We start from the raw sequence: 25,286 nt of genomic DNA on the forward strand, positions 1-25,286 counted from the left end.
ACTTTGAAGGTCAGTAAAAATTTGAAACACGTATCTATTTTGTACGAGCTGTAAATAAATAGTTCCCAACCCTCATATAATATATTGAGAGGCCAGTGTCAAAATACCCAGACTATTGAAGAGGGATCGACAAGAGGTTCGCGAACTTACACCACTTACTGCCCGAACAACCCGTTTCTGAGCCAAAAATATCCTTTTAGAATGGGAAGAGTTATCCCGAAATATAATACCATATGGCATAAGCGAATGAAAATAAACAAAGTAGACTAATTTTCAAGTAAAGCGATCACTGACTTCAGATACCGTTCGAATAGTAAAAATGACAGCAGTAAATCTATGAAGAAAATTGTTAGTCCGGTGATCTCTATACTATATAAAGAATGTATGAAGATCACTGTGTTAGTATCACCACGGATCCAGAGATGTTGCAACAATTCGAATACTGCTAGTCATGGCTGCCTTTGCAAGTTCACGCACCCAGGTAAGACAATCGCTGACTACCAAACAGCTGTGTATGTGACGTCATGACGTGTGTGAGCGCATCAAAGTATCTTTGGTCTTCAAACGGTAGAGTGATTTGATGAATGCATTGTTTTCACAAAATCGGGTGTTTTTTATCTTTATACCTGGAGCGTTATTTTCGTATTACAGTTTTGTCTTAAACGTAAACAGTTGACCGTTATACATCCAACACAATGAGCGAGCTGAGCCAGGAAGAGGTACGAACGCGCAGTTCATTGTGTTGTTATGCGCTTAATACTTCTATGTTTTACAGACGATACGCTCAGTAGTGTGTGACATTGTCTTTTGTATCTGAGTATTATTTAATTATTTTACAAATGCATTTTTCGTCCGTTGATAAAAGTTGTTTGTTTGGTTTTAATTTTTTATCAACATATGCTTGTAAACATACAAGTGAGGTCTTTGACATGGTTCTGTGTGACAGATTCGGAAGAGGCGACTAGCAAGATTGGCGGTACTTGACACGAAGGCCTCTTCATCATCTTCACCACCACAAGCAGCTCAGCTAGCACCGCCCTCGCCAAGCAAAGCAGTGCCGTCCACCCCTCCAACACCAGGCCCATCACAGAGTACAAGTGAACAAGGTTCTTATTACTATAATTACGTTTGGTTTCAGAATTTGTTGTTTACCCAAGCGTTATGAAATATTTATACACTAGAGCATGTACAATAACAAATTACAAGCTATATTTATATTAGTCCTTGACACACACTCAGTGACCCTCACCCAAGATATTTAGAACATAGTATTCACACACACATACTTGTGAGTCCTGTTATTTATTAGAGACAGACAGCATCATTTAAATGAACTTCTCTAAAGAAAACCAAATAACAGTGATAGTGTTTTCAAAGCATGAAAAAAAATGTAAAATTTTTTACAGCCCTGATTTCATAAAACAGTGTTGATTTTTACTTGTGTTAGTACATCTGACTATTATAGAGCATCTTTATGATTGGCTTAATGATTTGTTGATCTACAGTGTTAGTGCTACAACAATTTTTTACTTTCTGTCTTGTCATAGTAGTCAATTATTATATAGGCCCAGTTACCAATCAGTAACCTAGTGATAAGAGGAAGTATAGGATTCATAGAGATGCACTTTAACAAATTCTTTGTATAAAACATAGTCACCAAGTCATCTGTTCCGTAAGAAATATAAAATTTAGCTCCTGTTGTATGCACTGAGTGGACAAAAGTGGGTAGGCTCAATTCTTATGAGGGGCAAGTTTATTCAGTTTTATTTCAGTTTTCATGGTGTACATTGTTGTTGTTCCTTTAATTATTTTGCTAAAGCTCGTTATTTCCTACGCTCAAAACCTCTCTTTGTTCCTTTATCTTCTTGTCAACAATTGTTGTAGGAACACTGGCACTTTGTCGTAATAAAAGTGGTAAAATGAAATACATAAGGGAAGAACATACATTTTTGGCATGCAGATGTTCTATTTTAAGTGATATTTGCCAGCAAAAGTCTAATAGAGAGAGGCTTTGCACAATGTCTATTAAACTTCAAAATTTTCAGTTTGTTAGTTGTATTCTAATGGTATTCGTGCATTCATAAAAAGTCACAATTATTAGCATTTCATTGCAAGATGTTGATGTTGCACTGTTAGCATGGCTCTTGTAGCAAGATGTCAAAAAAAAGATGAACACTTTGATGTACATCAAACATCTGATATAGTCACAACAATTAAATATATGCAGCCTAGTTTTCATTATAGATGTTTTTAAAGGCACATTTAGTCTGGGTCGACAGAAGCGTCTGATCTCACGTGTCGGCTTTGACCCGTGATGTAAGGGTGTTGTGGTGTGTGACATCATGACGGTGCAGAGTTTCGTTTGTGAGTGTGGCGTGTTTGTAGATGTCGTCGTGTTGTGGTTTGTTGTGCCCTCTGGTGGTATGTTCAGGGTTTTAATTTGTTTGGTGTATTGGGCTCAGTTTGCTGTTGCTCAGTGTCGAGTATTGTTCGTGTGTTTTTGAAGTGGAATTCGTTTCAGTGAGTTAACGATTTTGTGGTTTTGTGTGAAGGTTAATGTAGTGATGATCGCTGTACGTCGTGTGGTATTGCTATTAAATTTAATCGGTTGTTGTTTTTTGTTCAGGAATGGATATGACAGATAAGATTAATAGTTCCCGTTTGAGGGCTCTGATGGGGGACACCCCTTTAGTGCTGATTAAGTTTCTGCAGCTTTTTGGCTTAATTGCCGAGGTGGTCAAGTGCAGTGTTTCTCGTGCAGAAATGAAGTTGGCTAAATTTCCCGCCACTCGGACCAGGGACAGTTATATGTGGTGCTGTCAGAAAGACGACATATGGCATTCCATATGGCGCGGTAACTGGTTCGAGAAGTCTAGGTTGGGCATGTGCGAGATTGTACTTATTATTTTTGTTATAGATCCCCACAGAGTTTTTGCGCGCATGAGACTGGTGTGAGTGAGAGGAGTGTGCTTGATTGGTATTCTTTTTGTCGTGAAGTGTGTTCAGAATTTATTAAGTACAGGGTAAGCTGGGGGGGGGGGGGGGGTTAGGGGCATGGGGTTGTTGTGGAGGTGGACGAGTCACAGTTTGGAAAAAGGAAGTGTGGGAGGGGGAAGTCTGTGGCTGCTCTCTGGGTGTGGGGGGGGGGCTCTTGTTCTGGGGGGAGGGGTGGTTCCGAATGTGTTTTTAGGGTTGTGGAAGGGAGGTGCAAGGCCGAATTAGTGGGGTTAATTGAGGAAAATATAGAGCCGGGGTCCACAATAGTTTCTGATGCTTTTTCTTTGTGTAGGGGGTTGGGTGAGAGGGGATTTCATCATTTAGTAGTGAATCATAGCTTAGAGCTTAAGAATTATGAGACTGGGGCTTGTACCAATACAATAGAGGGGATGAGGGGGCGGTTAAGTCACTTCTTGGGAGGGGGAAGAGGCACTCTTCCAACCTTCAGTCTCATTTAGATTAGTACTGTTGATGGAAGAGTGTCCCAGAGGGCTATTATTGTGTTCGGGTTTTCTTAAGGCCTGTGAGTAAAATGTATAGGCCAAAAGTGGTTGGTTAGGGTGGTCTGGATAGGTGGGTGGGTGGCTGTGGCTCAGGGTGGGGTGGGTGGTTTATTTGGTGTTAGAGTATTTGTTAAGGGGGGGGGGGGGAGTGTGTTTGTTTGTATTTAGTTGTGGAGGATCTATTTTGTTGAAGTTGTTGTTCAGTTGTAGTGTGTGATTGAGATTTTTTTATGTTGCGTTTGGTTTTTGTTTGTGGGTTTTTTATTTTGGGGTGAGGGGGGAGGTTGGGTTGATTGGGGGTGGTTGAGGTGTGGGTGGGTTGGGTTTTTCTTTTGGTTGAGTATTTTTTCGTTGGTTTGTGTGTGCATGTGCGTGCATGCGCGCTTCTTGTGGTGGCCAATCTAGTTTGAGGGGCTGGAACTTTTTTGTGGTAAGTTTTTATTTTTTTTTGTTTTTGGTGTATGTGTCTTGTGTTGGGGTCTAGGGAAGTGTTTCATTGAAATTTGTGGCTGTGAAGGTTGGTATTGGGAGATGTTTTTGAGTTACATAGGTAAAGGGAAGTGTTCGATCCTAACTTATGGGATTGGGAGCTGCTGTTGAGCTATATAGGTCAAGGGAAGTGTTCGATCCCAATGTTTGGCGGAGTATGTTGGTTTTTGTAATGGGATATGGGATCGGGAGTTGCTGTTGTGCTAATATAGGTCAAGGGAAGTGTAAGATCCCAATTTATGGGATCGGGAGCTGCTGTAGATCTATGTAGGTCAAGGGAAGTGTCCGTTCCTAATCTTTGGCGGTGTATGTTGGCATTTGTATTGGGAGATGGGATTGGGAGCTGCTGTTGAGCTATACAGGTCAAGGGAAGTGTTCGATCCCAATTTATGGGATCGGGAACTGCTGTAGATCTATATAGGTCAAGGAAAGTGTCTGATTCCAGATGATATTGTGTTTTGGGGTATTTGGGGAGTTTTGTGATGTCGGTTTTTTGCATGGTTTTGTATGTGGGTGGGTGTCTAAATTTGTATATATTTAGTTTGTCCCCACCCAAAAACCCCCAATTTCTCGTGCTTGTCCCGTTAGGGTCATTAGGCTTTTTGTGGCATGTGTGTGTGTTTGTTTTTCGATGTATTTTCGTCTTTATAATGTGTACGTAACGACTTTATATGCGCTGTATTGGAATTGCCATTTATGGTCGTTTCTGCCATATTTGTGACATCATGGGTCAAAGCAGACGGGTGGGATCGGACGCTTCCGCATTTCCAGTGAACAATATTATACCACACCAGTATTTCATTAAAGTTTTAAGGCTGAAAATATTGAGTTTTTGGGCAAAGTGCTTCTTCTGATTTAAGGAAAAACTCTAATACACAGTGGATGCTTACATTGTCCTGCCGCTGCAGCATGACTACAGTGAGGGGCTGAGTCAATTGACATAGGTGAGAGGATAAAGGAAACAAGGATAGGTGGGGTGCGTGGAAAGAAAGGAGGGACTGGCAACAAAGGAGTATGATAGAGTTGTGGCAGCAGTGAGCCTGCCCTATTGTAAACAGAGGGATAGAACAATGAGAGAGAGAAAGTGTGGAGAGAAAAGTGTGAGTGTAGATCAGTGGAGTGAAATGGATGGTTCAAGGACTGAAGTGGAGATGAATGTGGGACAGTGGCTGTGGAGATTGAAGCCAGGAGAACTGTTAGACCAAAGGATGTGGGATCCTTGGCATCTATATTATTCAGAGAACCTGATATTGGCAGGGAGGGAAAACATGTGCTTAACCACACATTCTGCCACTGGGGGGAGGGGGGGGGGGGTGTAGTAAACATTCCTCTTGGCTGTTCATTCACCTGGACAATGTTTTGGTGGGCATAACCAAATAACAGAATATGCCTACGTTAAAGAAGAGTTGATGCATAATATGACTGTTATCGTAGATGACCTTCTCAGATATACCCCTGCATGACTGGAATATAAGGTTTTGAGGGTTTTTAGGGCTGGTCTTGTATATGGGTGTATCACAGAGATACCACCTATGTTGCAAGGAAGTGGAAGTTGATGTAGCATTAAACATGGACCTGATTATTTTGTAGATTGGTCGTGTGTGTCATAACTACTGTGGAAAAGATTTTAAGAAGAGTGTTCCTCATTCCAGGGCATGATGAAAGATAGCCTAAATTAAGTTGTTCCAGTCTAGGGTGATATTGTGTTCTACACTCGCCTTTCTTCCGCAAACCGAATGGCAAATCATGCTGCTGAGTACAACATGCTCATTTCAGTGGCTGCTTCACAACCTGCACTGTGTGTGTCCCTCTCTGCACTAATACCAACTTCTCTGAATTACGCATATGGCAGATTTCCTTGCAACACATCTTTTTGTTCAGTGATAATCCTCATTGCAATCTACCCTGGCCCCAGGCCTGCATCAATCTCCACCCCATCCCCGTGCCTTCCAGTAAACTGCAGTCACACACTTTTCTTTCCTCATGTCTCCCTGTTTTCCTAAGTTGTATGCCCCCCTCCCGCTTTCCTTTCCCAAACCATAGATTTAGGTTTTCATAAATCACCTAAAGCAAATGGCGGGATGGGTCTTTTGGAGAGCATGCAGTGAATGTCCTTTCCCAGTCCCGGTATCCACTCCATCCAAGCTCACCTCTAACCCAGTCAGGTTGCAGTGATGGGACATTTGTGTGTGTGCTAGATCAGACACAAAGAATGACTTTGTTCAGAAGTTCAGTGCCATTTTCAGTCTCTCTTATGTGCCTCGCAGTTATTCAATGGCTTTACTGTATAATGAGTGGTTATTTGTAATTCAATCAGCAATATGCAATGTTCTTGCAATTTTTAGTGTCATGTGAGTATATCAGGATGGGAGCTTGTGAAGTGGCTTGTCCAGCTCGTAGACCTGGTTCCTGAGAATACAAGATGGGAATATTTTCAGATAACTGAATGGGAAATGGATGAGGAACTCCGATAAATAACTGAGAGTCAACGAGTATGTTGGTTAGGAAACTACTGTTGGGTCCCATGGGGCACTAACATGCTGACTATGTTGTGCAATCCTGTGTGTACCCTATGCAGCTAACCCCCACGAGAAATCGTTTCCTGTTCCAGGGCAGAGTAACGCAGGTCCAGCATCCGAGGCAGACTAAATATCTCCAGCAGCATCAGCAGCACCACTTACAAAGTCTCACATGTCACATCTCCCACGCGGTCACACTCTGCCCTCGTGACTTCTGTTCCTTCCAGAAGCTTGTCGACAGACAGTCACGTAGTCTCCTGCTTCCTAGCACCCCTGCTGATTTAGGTTACCCTTCTACATGAATACATAGTGCAACATTACAACTCTGGCTACTGATTCTTTAGTATCTTACCTGACTCATTCGTGACAAATTTTACTAATTTATAAAGAGAATGGTGTTAACCCCTTAATCAACCACTTTTCTGAAGGAGAAATGTTCAAAAATTTTCAGTTTTCTTTTTGGCAGTGTTATGTACACCTTTCTGAAATATATTTTGATGCATTTTGAAATTGTAGCTTATTTGTTGTACTTTTTGAAATATGTGACAAATGAGTATGGGTGTAATATTAGCTAGAGTATCTTGTGCTGTGAGAAACACTGCAGTTATTACTGCGCAAGTGTCCATCTATTTTATTTGAGTTATTTTTGTTTATTGTTTATGGATTTTGTACTGTGTGTTATTAAAAAAAAAAAAAAAAAAAAAAAAAAAATCAAAGACTTCACAACACAAATAGTGTTTCATTCAGAACATGTTTCCCATCAGGAAGCTGACTTTACACTCCATGGCTGGGTTTGAAATATTCTCAGTTGGTGGAATGGTTTACAGGAAATGTCATGCTGTGAGCCAAAATTGTTATGGTATTTGAGAGGGTGTACATTTTTCATTGCAAATTTTTCCATAAGGTTTATTGAGAACTTCATATGGGTCATGCTCCTCCTGATTGTAATCAGATTCCATACTGTCCTGGCCAGAACTTACTCTGCTATCCAAGTCAAAGCTGCACACTGTCGAATAGTAACTACTACAATTGTACCCAGTGCTTGCGGCAAACAACAGCCCAATAATGTTTCTATGATAATCACACATTTGCATCGCTACTTTGACAAAGAAAGTTGTAGTACAGTTACCTCAGGTCCCTTAAATTGATGCAGAACGATAACTCACTAAATTGCACAAAAATTGATGCAAATGACATACACACACCACATATGGAAGAGAAGGAACTGCAGACAGAAAAATTGCAAGAAATTAAAGAAAGACGTGCGTACAGGTTGACACAGGATCTTGCTTTGCAGCAAATCAGCCTGCCCGAGATAGTCGGTCAAGGGGTTAAATACGGTGAAAATGTTGCACTGGCAATGCTAAACCAATTTCATTACACAATGTGGACTGTATCCCATATTGTTATTTTGGCCATCCATAATGGGTATGGATTCACTTAATCTGACATTCAGCAGACTATAAACAGCAAGTGACTTAACTGTGGTATTATTTACATTATTTTTTTTTACAAAACTTATTATTATTTGTTTGAAATTTTTGCAGGCAGATACTATTTTTGGGCATTACAGTTTCGACATAAATAGTAGTAGTATAGTACATCATCGTCATAATAACACTCATTATTCCAAGTATAAACTGTAATGCAAGATTTTCTTTATGTTTCTGAACTAACTTTCAGTTATCCACATGAGACAAATAAACTGAGCCTCCTTGATGCCTCCTAATTTCCCTACTCATGAATATGTGATGCAGACTAAAATGGTATCTAGATTAAAATTTAAAATCTTGTATTTCCACAAAGATACGTTTAATGTGCAGAGTTCAGTGATGTACAGGATGGTATAGAAATGAGACATATCACAAGTACAAACTGATAGTCTTCAGCTCCCATCCCTTTTTTTAGTGTGAAGCCATAAACACTAAATGAAGGCATGCATAGTGGTTCGGTGGATTGTTTTCTAATAGTTTAATGGGTTTTCTTGTAGTTAATAGTATCAGCAAAAACAGTTTGCAATATTTGTTCGTAAAGTGGTATGTGACAGGGTCAGTTATGAATGCACAGTCAACATTGATCCCTTCCTACACCTGCTGTGATCACAGAAATTCAGCCTTGGTATTATGCAATGCCATCTTGAAATGTCAGTTGCAACAGTTGCACAGGTCTTGGAGTGCTACAAAATGATGATAAGAATAGAAGGCAAAACATGCTAATTAGTTTACAAGACTAATTCAAACAATTTTGAATGGCTTATTGGATTTGTTGTTGTAGTTCTGTTGGGATGAAGACAGATTCCATTGGTCTAAAGACTAACAGATATTGGTCAGTAGTTAACACCTCCATGGTTCATGAGAATCAAGTCCACAAGGGCGTAACTGGTGTTGAGGTGAGCTGTATCTGCGATTCTTACTGTTGGTTCCATAATTTTGTAGTCAACTGTGAACACTGGTGTGTATATGGGAGTATCGGAGAAATTTGAACACAGTTGTGATTCTATGGCTGCCCATTCACTAACTTTCAACATTACATATGAGTAAATCACACACACACACACACACACACACACACACCCAAAAGGGAACTACAGAACGTAAATGTGGGAGGTCACATGGAGCCGATATGGACCGAAGACTTAACAGTGGTGGTGGTGTGTTATTGGAGCTGAATATTTGGTAACACTTTTCTGTACCGTAGCTCAGATTCTAAGTTAGGCTGCAAAGTAATAACATCAATTGTAATATCAGAAGCAGATTAACTAGAATTACCGAATATTTAAAGTAGTTACTCAGAAGACAGTCAGTATTCAGAAATTATGTACACATCATAGGTAACAGTTGTAGTGTCAGTTCCACTGGTCAAAGCACAATGCTTGTATAGTCATATTATTTTTATTGCTGTGTGATTAGAAATAAGTATAGGACAAGTCACGTCTTGGTAGAAAATGATTGCAGTTAATCACCACAGGTATTTTGTTGACATTTATATCTTTGAGGCAGACTGACATTACAAGCTTTGAAATACAGTATTCAGAATGAAATGTTGAAATTGACCCTACAAAGTTGTGCTAAGAAGTAACCCGTTTGTTTTTTGGGTGCTGTAAATCAGTTACAGACAGGCTCGTTTGAGTCCATGGGGTTATCAGTTTTTGAGGAGACTGTAGGTTAAGGTTGGGAAAAAAATTGTAGCTTTATTCTGCAGCAACAAAGATGTAAACCTCACTCCATTCGTAAAGGTGCTGCACTGTTTCCGAGTAAAAATAAGATGATTTGACATTCAGGTTAATTCCAAGATTGCAATAGAAACAAATGAAGTGTGCTCCAGACATGTTCCTCATTGAAATGATTCATGTTCATTACAATTTTAAGCATGCTTTTTTCCTAGCTCACAGACAGCCACCATTAAGCCCAGTTATTTTTAACTTGGTGTGGTCTGATAATTTAAATTCATCCTGCTCCTGCCTTAGTTGTTCTGCAATGACTATGCAGCTTAAACTTCAGCATTGTATAAGATGTTGTTTATGATATAACATTCACTTTTAGCAATTACTGTTTTATTCACTATTGCAGTTGAAGCATTTGTGGCATTTTGAAGCAGTAACAAAGCATAGTACAATGTGCTGAGGAAAAGATTTTCTAATATGTGTTTCTCACCATGTTATATTCTGCTTAAAAGCATTAACAGCTGAAAGAGAATATGGAAACATTTAAAAAAATTATAGCTATGGATACACACTACCGAAATTAATTGTGTAAGGTTTCTGGAGACTACTGGAAATGTTATTAATTGTCTCTTCTAAGGAGATGGTAGATCATACATTAACATTAATCTTGTATATTACATATTGTTTCTGACATTTAATAGTATTGTTCTATGCAAGGCAATATTTATCTATCTCTGTGTCTCTCTTTACTTAGGTGTGAAAGTAATTAAGACATTGTACTGACATTCAGAAGGCAGGCTGAAACTCCCATCCAGACATCATGTATTAGGTGTTCTATGGTTTTTCCCTTAATTGCACACATTTTGAAAGTTACAAGGCCAACACCCTTCCTGCCCTAGTCCAGGCTTGTTCTCTGTCTGTCTCTACTAAATGAGTCAGTGAGGTTTTAAATCCTAATTATATCTTTCCCCCCATCCATGCGCTAAGTATCCTCTACCATCTGGTTTACATTATTGTTCTTGTCTTCACAGTTTTCTGCACTCTACTGCATCTTCCAGTGTGAAGTTATATGTTGCTGGATTCTGTAACAGATGTCTTTACTTATATGAGGGGAAGCATTATTACCACAAATCTCAAAATGTTCTTCATCAGTTTACTTGCCATTTTTACGTGATACTCTAATAAACATTTGGACGGATGTACTGTACATTTTTGTACAATATAATTATATATCTAATACATGAAGAGGAAATGTTACAAAAAATGTGGAAAAGATATTGATGATTTCACTTCACATTTTGACACGATACTCTGTTGAACATTCAGATGGAAATTGACATAGAGAGGGGGAGGAGGTTATGCATAGTGCAATAGGAGAAATAGCAGATGAACAGAAAGAAAGAGAGAGAGAGAGAGAGAGAGCGGGAAGAGGAGAGAACTTGGGATAGAGTGGAGGGGGCAAGGACTTTAGGAAGTATGTGCAATTGCCATACATATTTAGCAACATACTAACTTATCGGGATTAGTATTGCTCTAGCTCTTAATTTGTGTGCTCCTGATATCTGTAACTTCAGTATAAATGGTTTAATACACTGGTTCTATACAAGCAACTACTGAAATGCAACAATAAAAGAAAATTGGAGTACATAAACAGTGAATAATGAAACAGCAGAGTAAGACTGGCAGTGAAGTATGCTATATATAGTAAACAATGAAAATAACCAATTTTTGATAATATTTCTGGAATCTCTAAATGCTTTTTTCCAATTAAATTTCACATGGTCCTGTTCTGAATCCCATGCCACTTTCCTTGTTATTGATCTCATCCTTACCAAAGGCCAGCTACACACTTCTGTCCACATTAAACCTACTAAAAAACAACAGTACGTACATTTTGACAGTTGCCATCCTTTCCATGTCAAACATTCCCTCCCATACAGCCTCGGCATTTGGGGCAAACATATTTTTTCGTGTGCAGACTGTTTACTGCAGTACACCACCATTCTCACCTCAGCCTTCACTGGATGTAATTACCCACCAGCCTAGTTCAAAAGCTGAGTTCCTGGCCATCACATCCAATTCTAGTATTTCTGATCCCTCCAAAAAACAGCTTTGCAGCTCACCACTTGTCACTGAATATTATCCTGGTCTTGAATGTATTAATTAGCTGCTTCAACAAGCCCATGACTTCCTAAAAACATACCCTGAAATTATCCATTCTGTCTGAAATTTTGCCCACCACACCTTCAAAAGCTTTTCATCACCCTCCTAGGTCCGCATATCCTTGTCAGACCCTATGGTACTTCTGTACTCATCTCCCTACACTTTGGCTCCTACCCTTGTGACTCTGTCCACTGCAGGACTTGCCCAATGCAACCTCCTACTGCCACTTGTACCAGGCCTGTAACTAGCAAGACACACATTATCAAAAGGAGAGCCACCTGTGGAACGATATGTTACGTAAACACTGTTTGGCCATTTACATTGGCCTGACTACCACCCAGTTATCCATAAGGATGAATAGGCATAGGCAGAGGGCGAATACTGGCAAACAGTATCTTGTCGCAGAGCATGCTCTACAGCATGCCTGTTGTGACTTTGGTGCCTGTTCCACCACATGTACAATGTGGATTCTTCCCCCAGATACCAGTTTCTCAGAACTCTGCAGGTGGGAACTAGCGCTACAACATGTCCTTGGTTCCCACCACTTGGCCGTAATTTACGTTAATTCCTTCCGTCTCACCATTTCTCCACAGTAACTACTCCTTTCCTCACTCCATTTTAGTTTTCTATATCTTTCATTTTCTGACCTGTCTATTTTTTGCTGTTTCCTCTCCCACCTCTGTTACATACATTGCACTTAGCTTTTCACTCTTATCATCTCATGCACAACGTTTTAGCAGCAATTGCTGCCCTCCATATTACCCTGCCTTCCACCTTTAGGCTCTCAGGTTCCCAAATCTCATCTGGAGCAGTCCCCAACAATCAGTCTTTCCTTCTCATCCTGCCCGATTTTTTTAAGTCTCACGCGACCCAGTGTTCCGGGTGACTTTTCTGAACTCTACCCCTTTTCCTAAGCCTCTCCAATCCTTTTCCTGTATCTCTCTTCCTCCCTCTTCAGCTCTTCTGCTGGAAGAAAGGCCCACTGTCTCCGAAAGTTTGCATAAGTTAAACCTGTGTGTGTGTGTGTGTGTGTGTGTGTTCTCCTGCTACCGGTGAACAGATATTTGTTAGCAGTATATAGTAAGGCGTAGGATTTTATGCAACCAACAGCACAGACTAAAAGCAGCTGTGGGGCAGAAGCAAACAATGGGAAGGAGTGCTTCTTGTCTCACTCGTCAGAGGCATTCTTATAAACTGAATTTTCACATTCTGGAAACAGACCCGCAGGCTGTGGCTAAGCCATGTCTCTGCAGTAGCCTTGCTTCCAGAAGTGCTAGCCCTGCAAGGTGTACAGGAGATCTGTGAAATGTGGAAAGTTAGAGATGAGATATTGGCAGAAGTAAAGCTGTGAGGGTGGGTCATAGGTTGTGGTTGGATAGATCAATCAGTAGAGGACATGCCCACAAAAGGCAAAGGTCCCAAGTTAAAGTTCCAGTCTGGCATAAAGTTTCAGTCTGTCGGGAAGTTTCAATAATTTTATATTTTGAATTTGTTGTTTGACATTTCTCATCTAATAAGTATTTTTGTAACTAGTTGCAGGTGTGAACCAAGGAGCTTCATGTTCATCACCATCAAAATCTGGTAGTGCAGAACGTAAGTAGCATAGACATTATCAGTTATGTTTTCAAGTACTAACATGAACATCTAACAGTAGAAACATTCTTGTTCATTTGGCACATGTAGTATTAGTTAGAAATGCAAATTCGCTGGGAAAGCATTGTTTTCAGCTATTTTATTTATTTATTTGTTTATTTATGTATTATGAAATATGTGTATGGGAAATACATCATCTGTCATGAATTACTCAAGGACTGAAACTACTTCTGTCTGTAAAATAATATCTGGGTATTGCAGTATACTTATGGCCACCAATGTTTCTTGAAGGCTGCTTGGTCTCACTGATGAAAACGAATCTTTTGCAAAAATATGGATAACTCTTTAAGAGAGAATATGATCTCAATTATCTCTGTAAGTAATGATGCTAGGAAGTATGTATGAGAGCTGTCCTGTACTCCCAATACTGACAGACATAGTTTCCAGGAAGAACAGTTTATTTCAGTGCCCACCAAATAGTTGCTTGGTATTTCAGGTGGAATGAAAATATTAGTAGAGAATAAGACAGTGCAAAGGGTGACTACTACGGACCGGTTGGGGGAGCCCTTTTATTATATCCTAGTGAGGCATAAGGGAACCAACCAGGGAGATACCAGTGCCAAGTCCAGGTGTTTGCACCATGTGGCTGTTAATATCCGTGAGGCAACCACCAGGAAAAAAGATAATCTTCACTATCCACAACTTAATCTTAGTCTTCTACAGAAAGGAGCAAAGTATGCAGCCATATAAATATTTCACCACCTCCCTCGAGTGGTAAGTACTCTGGCAGATAATGAAAATTATGAAAACAAACTCCTACTCCTTAGATACATTTCTGAATAGTTTTTTTTTTAGTTATGGAGTTACATTTGTCAACTTTATTTTTTTTTATTTTATCCTAAGAACTTAGCTCTCAGTAAATCAGTTTATGGTGAGCAAATAATCATGAGCCCCTCACCAACCCGCATTGCAGCCTACAAACCTCTGTGCTAGGCTCGGATTCATAATGTGTCGTACAAATACTCACTGGTTGTAAATGATAACATAGATTTCAGACTTTTGGACTCTGTCCACATACAGGGTGTTACAAAAAGGTACGGCCAAACTTTCAGGAAACATTCCTCACACACAAATAAAGAAAAGATGTTAAGTGGACATGTGTCCGGAAACGCTTAATTTCCACGTTAGAGCTCATTTTAGTTACTTCCACCTACGCTCAATGGAGCACGTTATCATGATTTCATATGGGATACTCTACCTGTGCTGCTAGAACATGTGCCTTTACAAGTACGACACAACATGTGGTTCATGCACGATGGAGCTCCTGCACATTTCAGTCGAAGTGTTCGCACACTTCGCAACAACAGATTCGGTGACCGATGGATTGGTAGAGGCGGACCAATTCCATGGCCTCCACGCTCTCCTGACCTCAACCTTCTTGACTTTCATTTATGGGGGCATTTGAAAGCTCTTGTCTACGCAACCCCGGTACCAAATGTAGAGACTCTTCGTGCTCTTATTGTGGACGGCTGTGATACAATACGGCATTCTCCAGGGCTGCATCAGCGCATCAGGTATTCCATGCGACGGAGGGTGGATGCATGTATCCTCGCTAACGGAGGACATTTTGAACATTTCCTGTAACCAAGTGCTTGAAGTCACGCTGGTACGTTCTGTTGCTGTGTGTTTCCATTCCATGATTAATGTGATTTGAAGAGAAGTAATAAAATGAGCTCTAACATGGAAAGTAAGCGTTTCCGGACACATGTCCACATAACATATTTTCTTTCTTTGTGTGTGAGGGATGTTTCCTGGAAGTTTGGCCGTACCTTTTTGTAACACCCTGTATAACCAGCATGTGAGCTGATTATGTTGATCCTAGGCTCTCAGATCTAGCTTGAAACTGGTGTGAACATAGCTATGTTGTCTGCCAATAATCATTTTTGTAGCCAAACTTTTTGGCTCTGGCAGGCTAGCATGTTGTGGGTAGGTTTTTTGGAGGCCTTATGCAACTTGTGACATCCTGGGACATCAGAATTTCAGCCCGAGCTGAAGAATTAGGAGTAATTGACAGTTGGAACACAGTCAATGGCTATGCTGTGTGTCATATCATATCCATCTACTTCTGCATCAGCACTGTACTACACAAAGTTTGGCTCTATCAATAACATCGATCTTAGGAATCCAGTTGCGTCCACTACTTCTGATTTTGAACCAGTAGATTATAGAACATTGAGTTCCTCAAGTAAGTTAGAAAAGTTGAAAGTTAGGTTAATAAGAAGGATATTGCAGGCTTTATTGAAGAAAAGAAAATATATTAACAGAGGGAATATTTGATAGAATGAAAAGATTTGTTTTAAAAATAAATAAAAATTATTCTGTGGAAATCATTAAAATTTACACCCCAGCATGTTTACACTCTAAAGTAGAGGTAGGAGACATCGATGGATAGTTTTACAAATGAAGAATCCCACTATGAGATATTGCTGTAGGTTTTAACACAAATGAAGCACAAAAACTAAAGAACAGTTCTTCAATGGTAAACTTTTGTGTGAAACCAGAAATTATAGTCACATGTTAGTAGAATTTACTGAAAAGTAGAAAATATATTTTCCTGCAGGGGGAAAATGACTTTGAAAGGACTGAAAGAAATTAAAAAACATTATTGACTAAATTTCACCAAATAAAAAGATATGATACAAGGTGTGATAATCTTAAACCACTTTCAACTTTTAATAGACAGTTAACTCATAAAAATGTTGATTAAGAGAATTTATTTAAAAACTGCTAGGTGTACAACATCTAGTTGACGTACAGGGGACAATAAAGTAACAAAGGTACTTAGATAAATGTCAAAAGAAGTTGGACATCTGAAGAAGGAAACAATAATAATAATAATAATAATAATAATAATAATAATAATTACAACTGGATACAGATCACAAGTACACACAACATTTATTACCAGATACCCAGAATTAAAATTTTTAACAGAACAACGACTAGCTGATCAGATCCGTGTAATAATAAAAAATAACAGGATACCACAGTCAGAATTAGAAAACATCAAACAACAAGTACAACAAATACTGGAACAAAATAGTGTGCAATCAGAAGAAGAAGAAAATACAGTAATGGACTCAAACATCCCAGAGCAAACAAACAAAGAACAACACACATCAATTAAACATTAATCTTAAGACAGTCACCAGAACAAGCACAAATAGAACACGAAGTGACACACATGTTACATATAGAAGAAAAATTTCAGCTGACATATATAGAATACAAAGACACAAATACAGACATTAGACCATTCTTGCATAGACCACCAAATAACCCACAAGTTGAAACAACAATAACAACTATCAACACAATCATACACAACAAAATAAATGAAAATACAACTATGGAAGCGTTACAACTACTGGTTTATATAGGAGCACTCACTACACTAAATATACACACTAGGCAGAGATCAGAACCAACACACAGAAGAAACCCACAAAACCAGCATGGCAACACAGGCTACAGATCAGAATAGAAAAACTGAGAAAAGACATCGGACAGCTAACACAATTTATAAGAAATGAAATATCAGACAAAAAACGAAAAAGGTTAGGTAAAATCTCACAACAAGAAGCGATAGAGCAATTAGATGAAAAGAAACAGAAACTACAAGCATTGGCCAAACGTCTCAGAAGATACAAAAAAAGTGAAAATAGAAGGAAACAAAACCAAACATTCAACACAAACCAAAAGAAATTTTACCAGACAATAGATAACACACACATTAAAATAGACAATCCATCAAACATAACAGACATGGAACACTTCTGGAGCAACATATGGTCAAACCCAGTACAACATAACGGACATGCACGGTGGATACAAGCAGAAACAGACACATACAAGATGATACCACAAATGCCTGAAGTGATAATTTTGCAACATGAAGTCACCCGAGCAATTAATTCTACGCACAATTGGAAAGCCCCTGTAAAAGATAAAATGCAAATTTCTGGCTAAAGAAGTTCACCTCAACACATTCACATCTAACTATATTATTTAACAGTTACATTGCAGACCCATACACTGCCCCGATATACTTACACAAGGAATAGCTTATCTGAAACCTAAAGATCAAACAGGCACAGCAAACCCAGCAAAATATCGCCCCATTACATGCCTACCGACAATATACAAAATATTAACTTCAGTCATTACGCAGAAATTAATGACGCATACATTTAGTAGGACACACTGGCTGCAGGGCAACGGAATGAGGAGTAGCAAAAAATTTCTGTTGGTTAACGCACAGAAATGACGTCAATTGTTAAGCAAAGAACTGCATACCATGTGTGCAATGGGGGGAGCCCAGTCACCAAAAGATTATGTTACATATGTTACTGGAAGCAGATAAGCCATTTCACGTGCTTTGGGGTAGATGTTCTTGGACCTTTTGCACAAACACCAACAGGACATCCCTCCTTAGCCCACCTTATCGCCTTCAAATGGCTGCGTGCGCGGGCCCGCCTCCTTATCCGCCAAGGCAAGAAGGAGTGCTGGGAGCGGTATGTGTCCACCATTGGCCTCCATGTCACTCCCTCGCAGATCTGGGCCAAGATTCGACGCGTCTACGGCTATCGGACCCCTGCCAGCGTCCCTGCGCTCTCACTGAATGGAGCCGTTTGTACTGACTCCGACGTCATTGCAAATCGCTTAGCAGAGCATTTTGCTATGCGTTCCGCTTCTGCGAATTACCCCCAGGCCTTCCGCTCCATTAAAGAGCGGCTGGAGCGTCGGAGCCTTTCGTTTCGCACCAACCACCCGGAATCTTACAATGCTCCATTCAGTGAGTGGGAATTTCGCAGTGCCCTAGCTGCTTGCCCTGATACCGTTCCTGGGCCAGATGGCATCCACTGTCAGATGCTGAAACACCTTTCAGTGGACTGCCAGCGGCGCCTTCTCGATCTTTACAACCGTCTTTGGGTCGAGGGGGAGTTTCCGTCGCAATGGCGGGAAGACATTGTCATCCCCGTTTTGAAACCTGGACAGACCCCTCTGGAGGTGGACAGCTACCGTCCCATTAGCCTCACCAACGTTCTTTGTAAGTTGCTTGAACGGATGGTGGGCCGGCGCTTGCATTGGGTACTGGAGTCTCGGGGCCTTCTGGCTCCGTCTCAGGGTGGGTTCCGTAAAGGCCGCTCCGCCACCGACAATCTGGTGAGCCTGGAGTCGGCCATCCGTACTGCTTTTGCCCGCCGTCAGCACCTGGTCGCTGTCTTTTTCGACATGCGGAAGGCGTACGATACGACATGGCGTCATCACATTCTTTCTACGCTTCATGGATGGGGTCTTCGGGGTCCTCTGCCGATTTTTATCCGCAATTTTCTGTCGTGTCGTACCTTCCGCTTGCAAGTCGCGGCCTCGTATAGTTCCTCCCACGTCCAGTAGAACGGTGTGCCACAGGGCTCTGTTTTAAGTGTCTGTCTGTTTTTAATAGCCATTAACGGGCTTGCTGCGGCCGTGGGAAATTCTGTCTCCGCTTCCCTGTATGCTGACGACTTCTGCCTTTACTACAGCTCTATTGGCATTGCAGCTGTTGAACGTCAGCTACAGGGTGCTATCCGTAAGGTGCAGTCTTGGGCTGTAGCGCATGGGTTTCAGTTTTCGGCAGCCAAGACCCGCGTTATGCATTTCTGCCGGCGCCGAACAGTCCATCCTGAGCCGCGGCTTTATCTTGCCGACGAACTCCTTGCTGTGGTGGAGACCCACAGGTTTTTGGGGGTGGTTTTCGATGCCCGGTTGACTTGGCTGCCTCATATCCGGCAGCTGAAACAGACGTGTTGGCGGCATCTAAACGCTCTGAGATGCTTGAGCCACACCCGCTGGGGCGCCGACCGCTCTACCCTGTTGCGGCTCTACCAGGCGTTAATCCAGTCCCGAATGGATTATGGGAGCCTGGCTTATGGCTCAGCATCCCCATCTGCGTTACGGGTGCTGGACCCAATTCTCCACAGCGGCATACGCCTTGCCACTGGTGCTTTCCGCACCAGCCCTGTGGACAGCGTACTAGTGGAGGCAGGTGTACCTCCACTGCGGGTACGACGCCAACAATTACTGGCTGCTTATGCTGCCCATGTTTTTAGTTTGCCCGGGCATCCAAATTACCGTGTCCTGTTCCCGCAGTCGGTCGTCCATCTGCCGGACCGTCGGCCCCGGTCGGGTTGTCCGATCGCCGTACGCGTCAAGGAGCTTCTCTGCGGGCTTGGGTTTTTCCCTGTTCCGCCTCCTTTCCAGGCGCCTCTGCGTACACCCCCGTGGTGTGTTCCTCGCCCTTGCCTTCGGCTCGACTTGGCACAGGGCTCGAAGGACTCGGTCCCTCCAGAGGCCTTCCGCCGCCGCTTTTATTCCATCCTTGCCACGTATCAGGGCTCTGGAATTGTTTACACCGACGGTTCGATGGTTGCTGGTCGTGTCGGGTATGCGCTAACTCTCGGGGACCATTCCGAACAACGGTCCTTGGTGGCTGGCTGCAGCGTTTACACTGCTGAGCTAGTCGCCATCTTTCGAGCCCTAGAGTATATCCGCTCCTGCTCAGGTGAGTCCTTCGTGATCTGTAGCGATTTCCTGAGCGGTTTACGAGCTCTCGACCAGTGTTTTCCTCGTTCTCGTCTGGTGATGGCTATCCATGAGTCCCTGCATACTCTTGCGCGTTGCTGCTGCTCTGTGGTCTTTGTGTGGACCCCCGGTCATGTCGGTATCCCGGGCAATGAACATGTTGACCGCCTGGCGAAAGAGGCCACGTGTAAACCTTCTCTGGATGTTGGCCTCCCAGAGACTGATTTGCGGGCAGTCCTCCGCCGAAAAGTTTTTGCGCTTTGGGACGCTGAATGGCGCGATCGGATTACACCCAATAAACTCCGTGCCATTAAGGAGACGACGACTGTGTGGCGGTCATCCATGCGAGCCAACCGCAAGGACTCCGTCGTCCTTTGTCGGCTCCGCATTGGCCACTCCCGGCTAACACACAGTTATTTACTGCGCCGGGAGGACCCTCCTCTATGTCGCTGTGGGGCAGCTTTGACAGTGGCCCACATTTTGCTGGCCTGCCCCCTTTTAGCTGTGGTCAGGCAGACATTTGCGCTGCCTGATACACTCCCTGCCCTTTTAACAGACGACTCCACTATGGCTGACTTAGTTTTACGTTTTATTCGGGCAGGGGGATTTTATCATTTAATCTGAGTGTTTCTGTTTTATTTTATTGTTTTGTGTTGATTCTGGCCTTTGGCCTATGATTTTCGACTGATTTTTTTAATGTGTTTCTAAGTGGTTGGCTTTTCCTTTTTTATTTCTATGGTCGGCCAACCACCGTCACACTCTGTGTGGTTTTAGTTCGTTTTGTCTTGTCTTTGTCTCAGTTTCTCTTGTTCTGTATCGTCTGTGATCTCTTCTGGTCCTCGTTTTTATTCTCCGTGGGTGTTCTTTGTCTTTGGAAAAAGGGACCGATGACCATAGCAGTCTGGTCCCTTTAATCCCCCAAACCAACCAACCAACCAACACCAACAGGAAACAAGTATGTTTTGACAATAATCACATTTTTTTTTTTTTTCTGCGATAGCGATACAAAAGCAGGAGGCCAAAACAGTAGCACTTTCAATGCTAAACCAGTGAATACTTAAGTTCAGAATGCCTGAGACAATAATAACTGACCAAGGAACTAACTTTGTGTCCAATTTAATGAAGCAGTGTCGCACATTAAGAAACTTCTGACTAGTGTGTTACACCCACAGGCAAATGGTTGATGTTAGGCTACTATGTTAACTAACAGCGTAATAATGGGGGCAGTCTATTTGCATACATTATGGCTGCACACAATTCAAAAAAATCGTAAGAGCACAGATTTGTTTCCATAGGAGGTTGTTTCTGGACAGAAGGTGCCTTCTCCTTTTTGTAAGCCTCCCCCAAGAAGTGATATTTCAGCTGTGAAAAATTTCTCTAAATGGTTAAAAAGTATTTGGCGACAGGTGAAGAAGATGAGCACCAAAGCTTTGGAACGACAGAACAGGATACTTAATAAGAAACCAGTGTTATCTAAGCATTAATTAGGTCAGTGGGTTATGACGACAATCCCGTATGTGTACCAAAAGGAAAAATTATGAAGTTTGTGACATGTTATCAGGGCCCCTTTCAGGCTACAGAAATGATGCGTGTTAACATTAAGCTACAACTCCAAATGAGCCCCATGATAGTCCATACCAGTTGGATTTGTCCTTTTAAGGGAACCATAGGGATGTTGCCCATAACATTGGCAGCGTCTTCCAGGGAGGGGAGGGGTGAATCTGTGGAAAAGGGAAAAAAGCGAAGACTAGTTAGGAGAAGCGAGACAATTCTTTAGTTATCTTGACACTTCACTACCCACTTGGGCCATGGGTGGGAATAATAAAGTATCAAGACAATGGCAAGATAACCATGGACTTTTGTATTTTATTTGTTTTCTTACTACTTATTCTCTTCATGTATGTATATTTTGTGGTTATATTTATATTTTAGGAAAGATGGAAGTGTAGAGGATGTTATATATATATATATACACTCCTGGAAATTGAAATAAGAACACCGTGAATTCATTGTCCCAGGAAGGGGAAACTTTATTGACACATTCCTGGGGTCAGATACATCACATGATCACACTGACAGAACCACAGGCACATAGACACAGGCAACAGAGCATGCACAATGTCGGCACTAGTACAGTGTATATCCACCTTTCGCAGCAATGCAGGCTGCTATTCTCCCATGGAGACGATCGTAGAGATGCTGGATGTAGTCCTGTGGAACGGCTTGCCATGCCATTTCCACCTGGCGCCTCAGTTGGACCAGCGTTCGTGCTGGACGTGCAGACCGCGTGAGACGACGCTTCATCCAGTCCCAAACATGCTCAATGGGGGACAGATCCGGAGATCTTGCTGGCCAGGGTAGTTGACTTACACCTTCTAGAGCACGTTGGGTGGCACGGGATACATGCGGACGTGCATTGTCCTGTTGGAACAGCAAGTTCCCTTGCCGGTCTAGGAATGGTAGAACGATGGGTTCGATGACGGTTTGGATGTACCGTGCACTATTCAGTGTCCCCTCGACGATCACCAGTGGTGTACGGCCAGTGTAGGAGATCGCTCCCCACACCATGATGCCGGGTGTTGGCCCTGTGTGCCTCGGTCGTATGCAGTCCTGATTGTGGCGCTCACCTGCACGGCGCCAAACACGCATACGACCATCATTGGCACCAAGGCAGAAGCGACTCTCATCGCTGAAGACGACACGTCTCCATTCGTCCCTCGATTCACGCCTGTCGCGACACCACTGGAGGCGGGCTGCACGATGTTGGGGCGTGAGCGGAAGACGGCCTAACGGTGTGCGGGACCGTAGCCCAGCTTCATGGAGACGGTTGCGAATGGTCCTCGCCGATACCCCAGGAGCAACAGTGTCCCTAATTTGCTGGGAAGTGGCGGTGCGGTCCCCTACGGCACTGCGTAGGATCCTACGGTCTTGGCGTGCATCCGTGCGTCGCTGCGGTCCGGTCCCAGGTCGACGGGCACGTGCACCTTCCGCCGACCACTGGCGACAACATCGATGTACTGTGGAGACCTCACGCCCCACGTGTTGAGCAATTCGGCGGTACGTCCACCCGGCCTCCCGCATGCCCACTATACGCCCTCGCTCAAAGTCCGTCAACTGCACATACGGTTCACGTCCACGCTGTCGCGGCATGCTACCAGTGTTAAAGACTGCGATGGAGCTCCGTATGCCACGGCAAACTGGCTGACACTGACGGCGGCGGTGCACAAATGCTGCGCAGCTAGCGCCATTCGACGGCCAACACCGCGGTTCCTGGTGTGTCCGCTGTGCCGTGCGTGTGATCATTGCTTGTACAGCCCTCTCGCAGTGTCTGGAGCAAGTATGGTGGGTCTGACACACCGGTGTCAATGTGTTCTTTTTTCCATTTCCAGGAGTGTATATATATATATTTTTTAAGGAGTCTCACAAGTGCACATACGGAAAGATTTGGTGCAAGTTCTATGTTGAAGGAATTTTGGGTGAAACTGTACTCACAACTTCAGTGCTTGGATTGACAGGAAAAATGCCAATATAAGTATTACAATAAATTAATTATTTTTTAAAAAGAGTACGTGTTTAATTGATGAGAAAGTAGTTGTCCATTCTCATCAGGCTTGAACAGCAGGTAGATTGTCACTGAAGATGAGTGTGTATTTCTGTACATGTTAGTTACAGATCATTAGCTTCACAGGGAAAGATTTTGCAAACTCAGTTTACTTATGTATGATAAATTGTGAAATCAGACAGCTCCAGCCCTAGGAACTTGCGATGGAATATCTGAAACAAGTCTGGTCAGAAAAAAAGAGAGTTTTTTCAAAGAATGGGTTTACACTGGATGTATTCTGTAGCATTTCAAACAGTCTTTATCCTTACTTGGTACCAGCAAGGTCGACAGAGTGGCACACTGCTTGTAGAACTACATGGTCGGGGGATGTTAATCAATGGAGCCAATGTGTTATATCGGGACCAGTCTTCTGATTACCTGCCACCATGACAGGAACCACTGCCCTGAATATAATCCACGCGTTGATCCATGTACCCCCTTGAGATTTTACTACCGGAAACCTAGTCTTCCAAAATGACACATTAGACCTGACCCTGCTCACTTCCCTAGATCGAATGTTGGCTACACAGCATGACCACACGTCAATGGACACCTGTTTGAGCATGTAAAAAAGTATCACAGTGAACAGCACCAGTGGCTAGTAGTTATATGATCTTTAGCCTCAGCTGCCTTTAAAATTTTTGCACTAATGAGAGTCGCATACTATCAGCTACAGTGGAAAGTAGGCCAAATCCCATCACTACCAACCTTCAGCCTACTGGTTCAATTAAGTCACAGCAGTACCAATTAGCACTATGACTAGGGGCAATGTGCACCATGAACAAAGACTTCTGTGTAGAGATAAGTGCTATTGAAGTTGGACAAATAATGTACAATGTGATACCATGAGTGGAGGAACAAATACAAAATGTAAATAAACTAGTCTTTTGATTCCAGTAAAATTCAAGGGCGAATTTTTTTCATGACAGTGAGGGGTGTAAAGGGATAAAGCTATAAAATGAGACTTGGAAACAGAAGAAGAGCATTGTGAGGAAACCAGGGCACTGCCAAATCGGTTGCAGCCAGCGAGGGGACGGACTGCATGGTCAGTGACTTTGCAATGCTTTTGTCACAACAGACGGCACTTGTCACTGACGCATGCAGCAGCCTGCAAGAGTATTGCAACCCAGTTGTGAGAGCTGGCAGTCACTGACACATTGCAAATAGTTTGGTGCAAAACACTAACTGATGTGGACAGCAGAAATCAACATGGAGAAGCTGGATTTAAGGACTCACAAATCAGGCAGTCAGTATGAAACAAGAGTCCACTATTGTGACATAAAGTCTGTGCGGCCTCATCCAGGTCATGAACTTCTGTCTGCCACCTAAACCTCTGGAAGCTAGGAGCAGGTCCACACTTCGCTGCCATCCCAGGAGAACGATGGAAGGTTCCAGCCCTCTCTGCCCTTGCCAGGGTGCCAACAGAAGATCACTAAGCCCTCAGCTCAGAAGAGTGACACAGTCCAAAGTTCCTGTAGCCGCCGCTTCCACCCACACTCACAATGGCCAGGAAACATTGGAACCTTGTGATGCAGCAGCAACAGCACAGCAGTGAAGTGTGCAGTCAGCAGCTGAGCCCATCACCTCTGGGAAGAACACAGTCATGTTCTCCACAGTGCCCTCTGATGATTGTA

The 25,286-nt window shown here is 42.5% G+C and overlaps 1 protein-coding gene across 1 annotated transcript in view; it reads left to right on the top strand.

Moving 5' to 3' along the window:
- Positions 1 to 502: 502 nt before the first annotated feature.
- Positions 503 to 25,286, top strand: part of LOC126457252 (ubiquitin conjugation factor E4 B) — a 284,736-nt gene continuing 259,952 nt past the window's right edge. The window contains exons 1-4 of the mRNA XM_050093409.1: positions 503 to 567; positions 652 to 719; positions 947 to 1,106; positions 13,368 to 13,427. Coding sequence (XP_049949366.1) covers positions 696 to 719; positions 947 to 1,106; positions 13,368 to 13,427 — 244 coding nt within the window. The 5' untranslated portion in view covers positions 503 to 567; positions 652 to 695. The remainder of the gene's footprint in view (positions 568 to 651; positions 720 to 946; positions 1,107 to 13,367; positions 13,428 to 25,286) is intronic.

Source organism: Schistocerca serialis, chromosome 2 (assembly GCF_023864345.2).
Source record: "Schistocerca serialis cubense isolate TAMUIC-IGC-003099 chromosome 2, iqSchSeri2.2, whole genome shotgun sequence".
Classification (NCBI taxonomy): Eukaryota; Metazoa; Arthropoda; class Insecta; order Orthoptera; family Acrididae; genus Schistocerca; species Schistocerca serialis.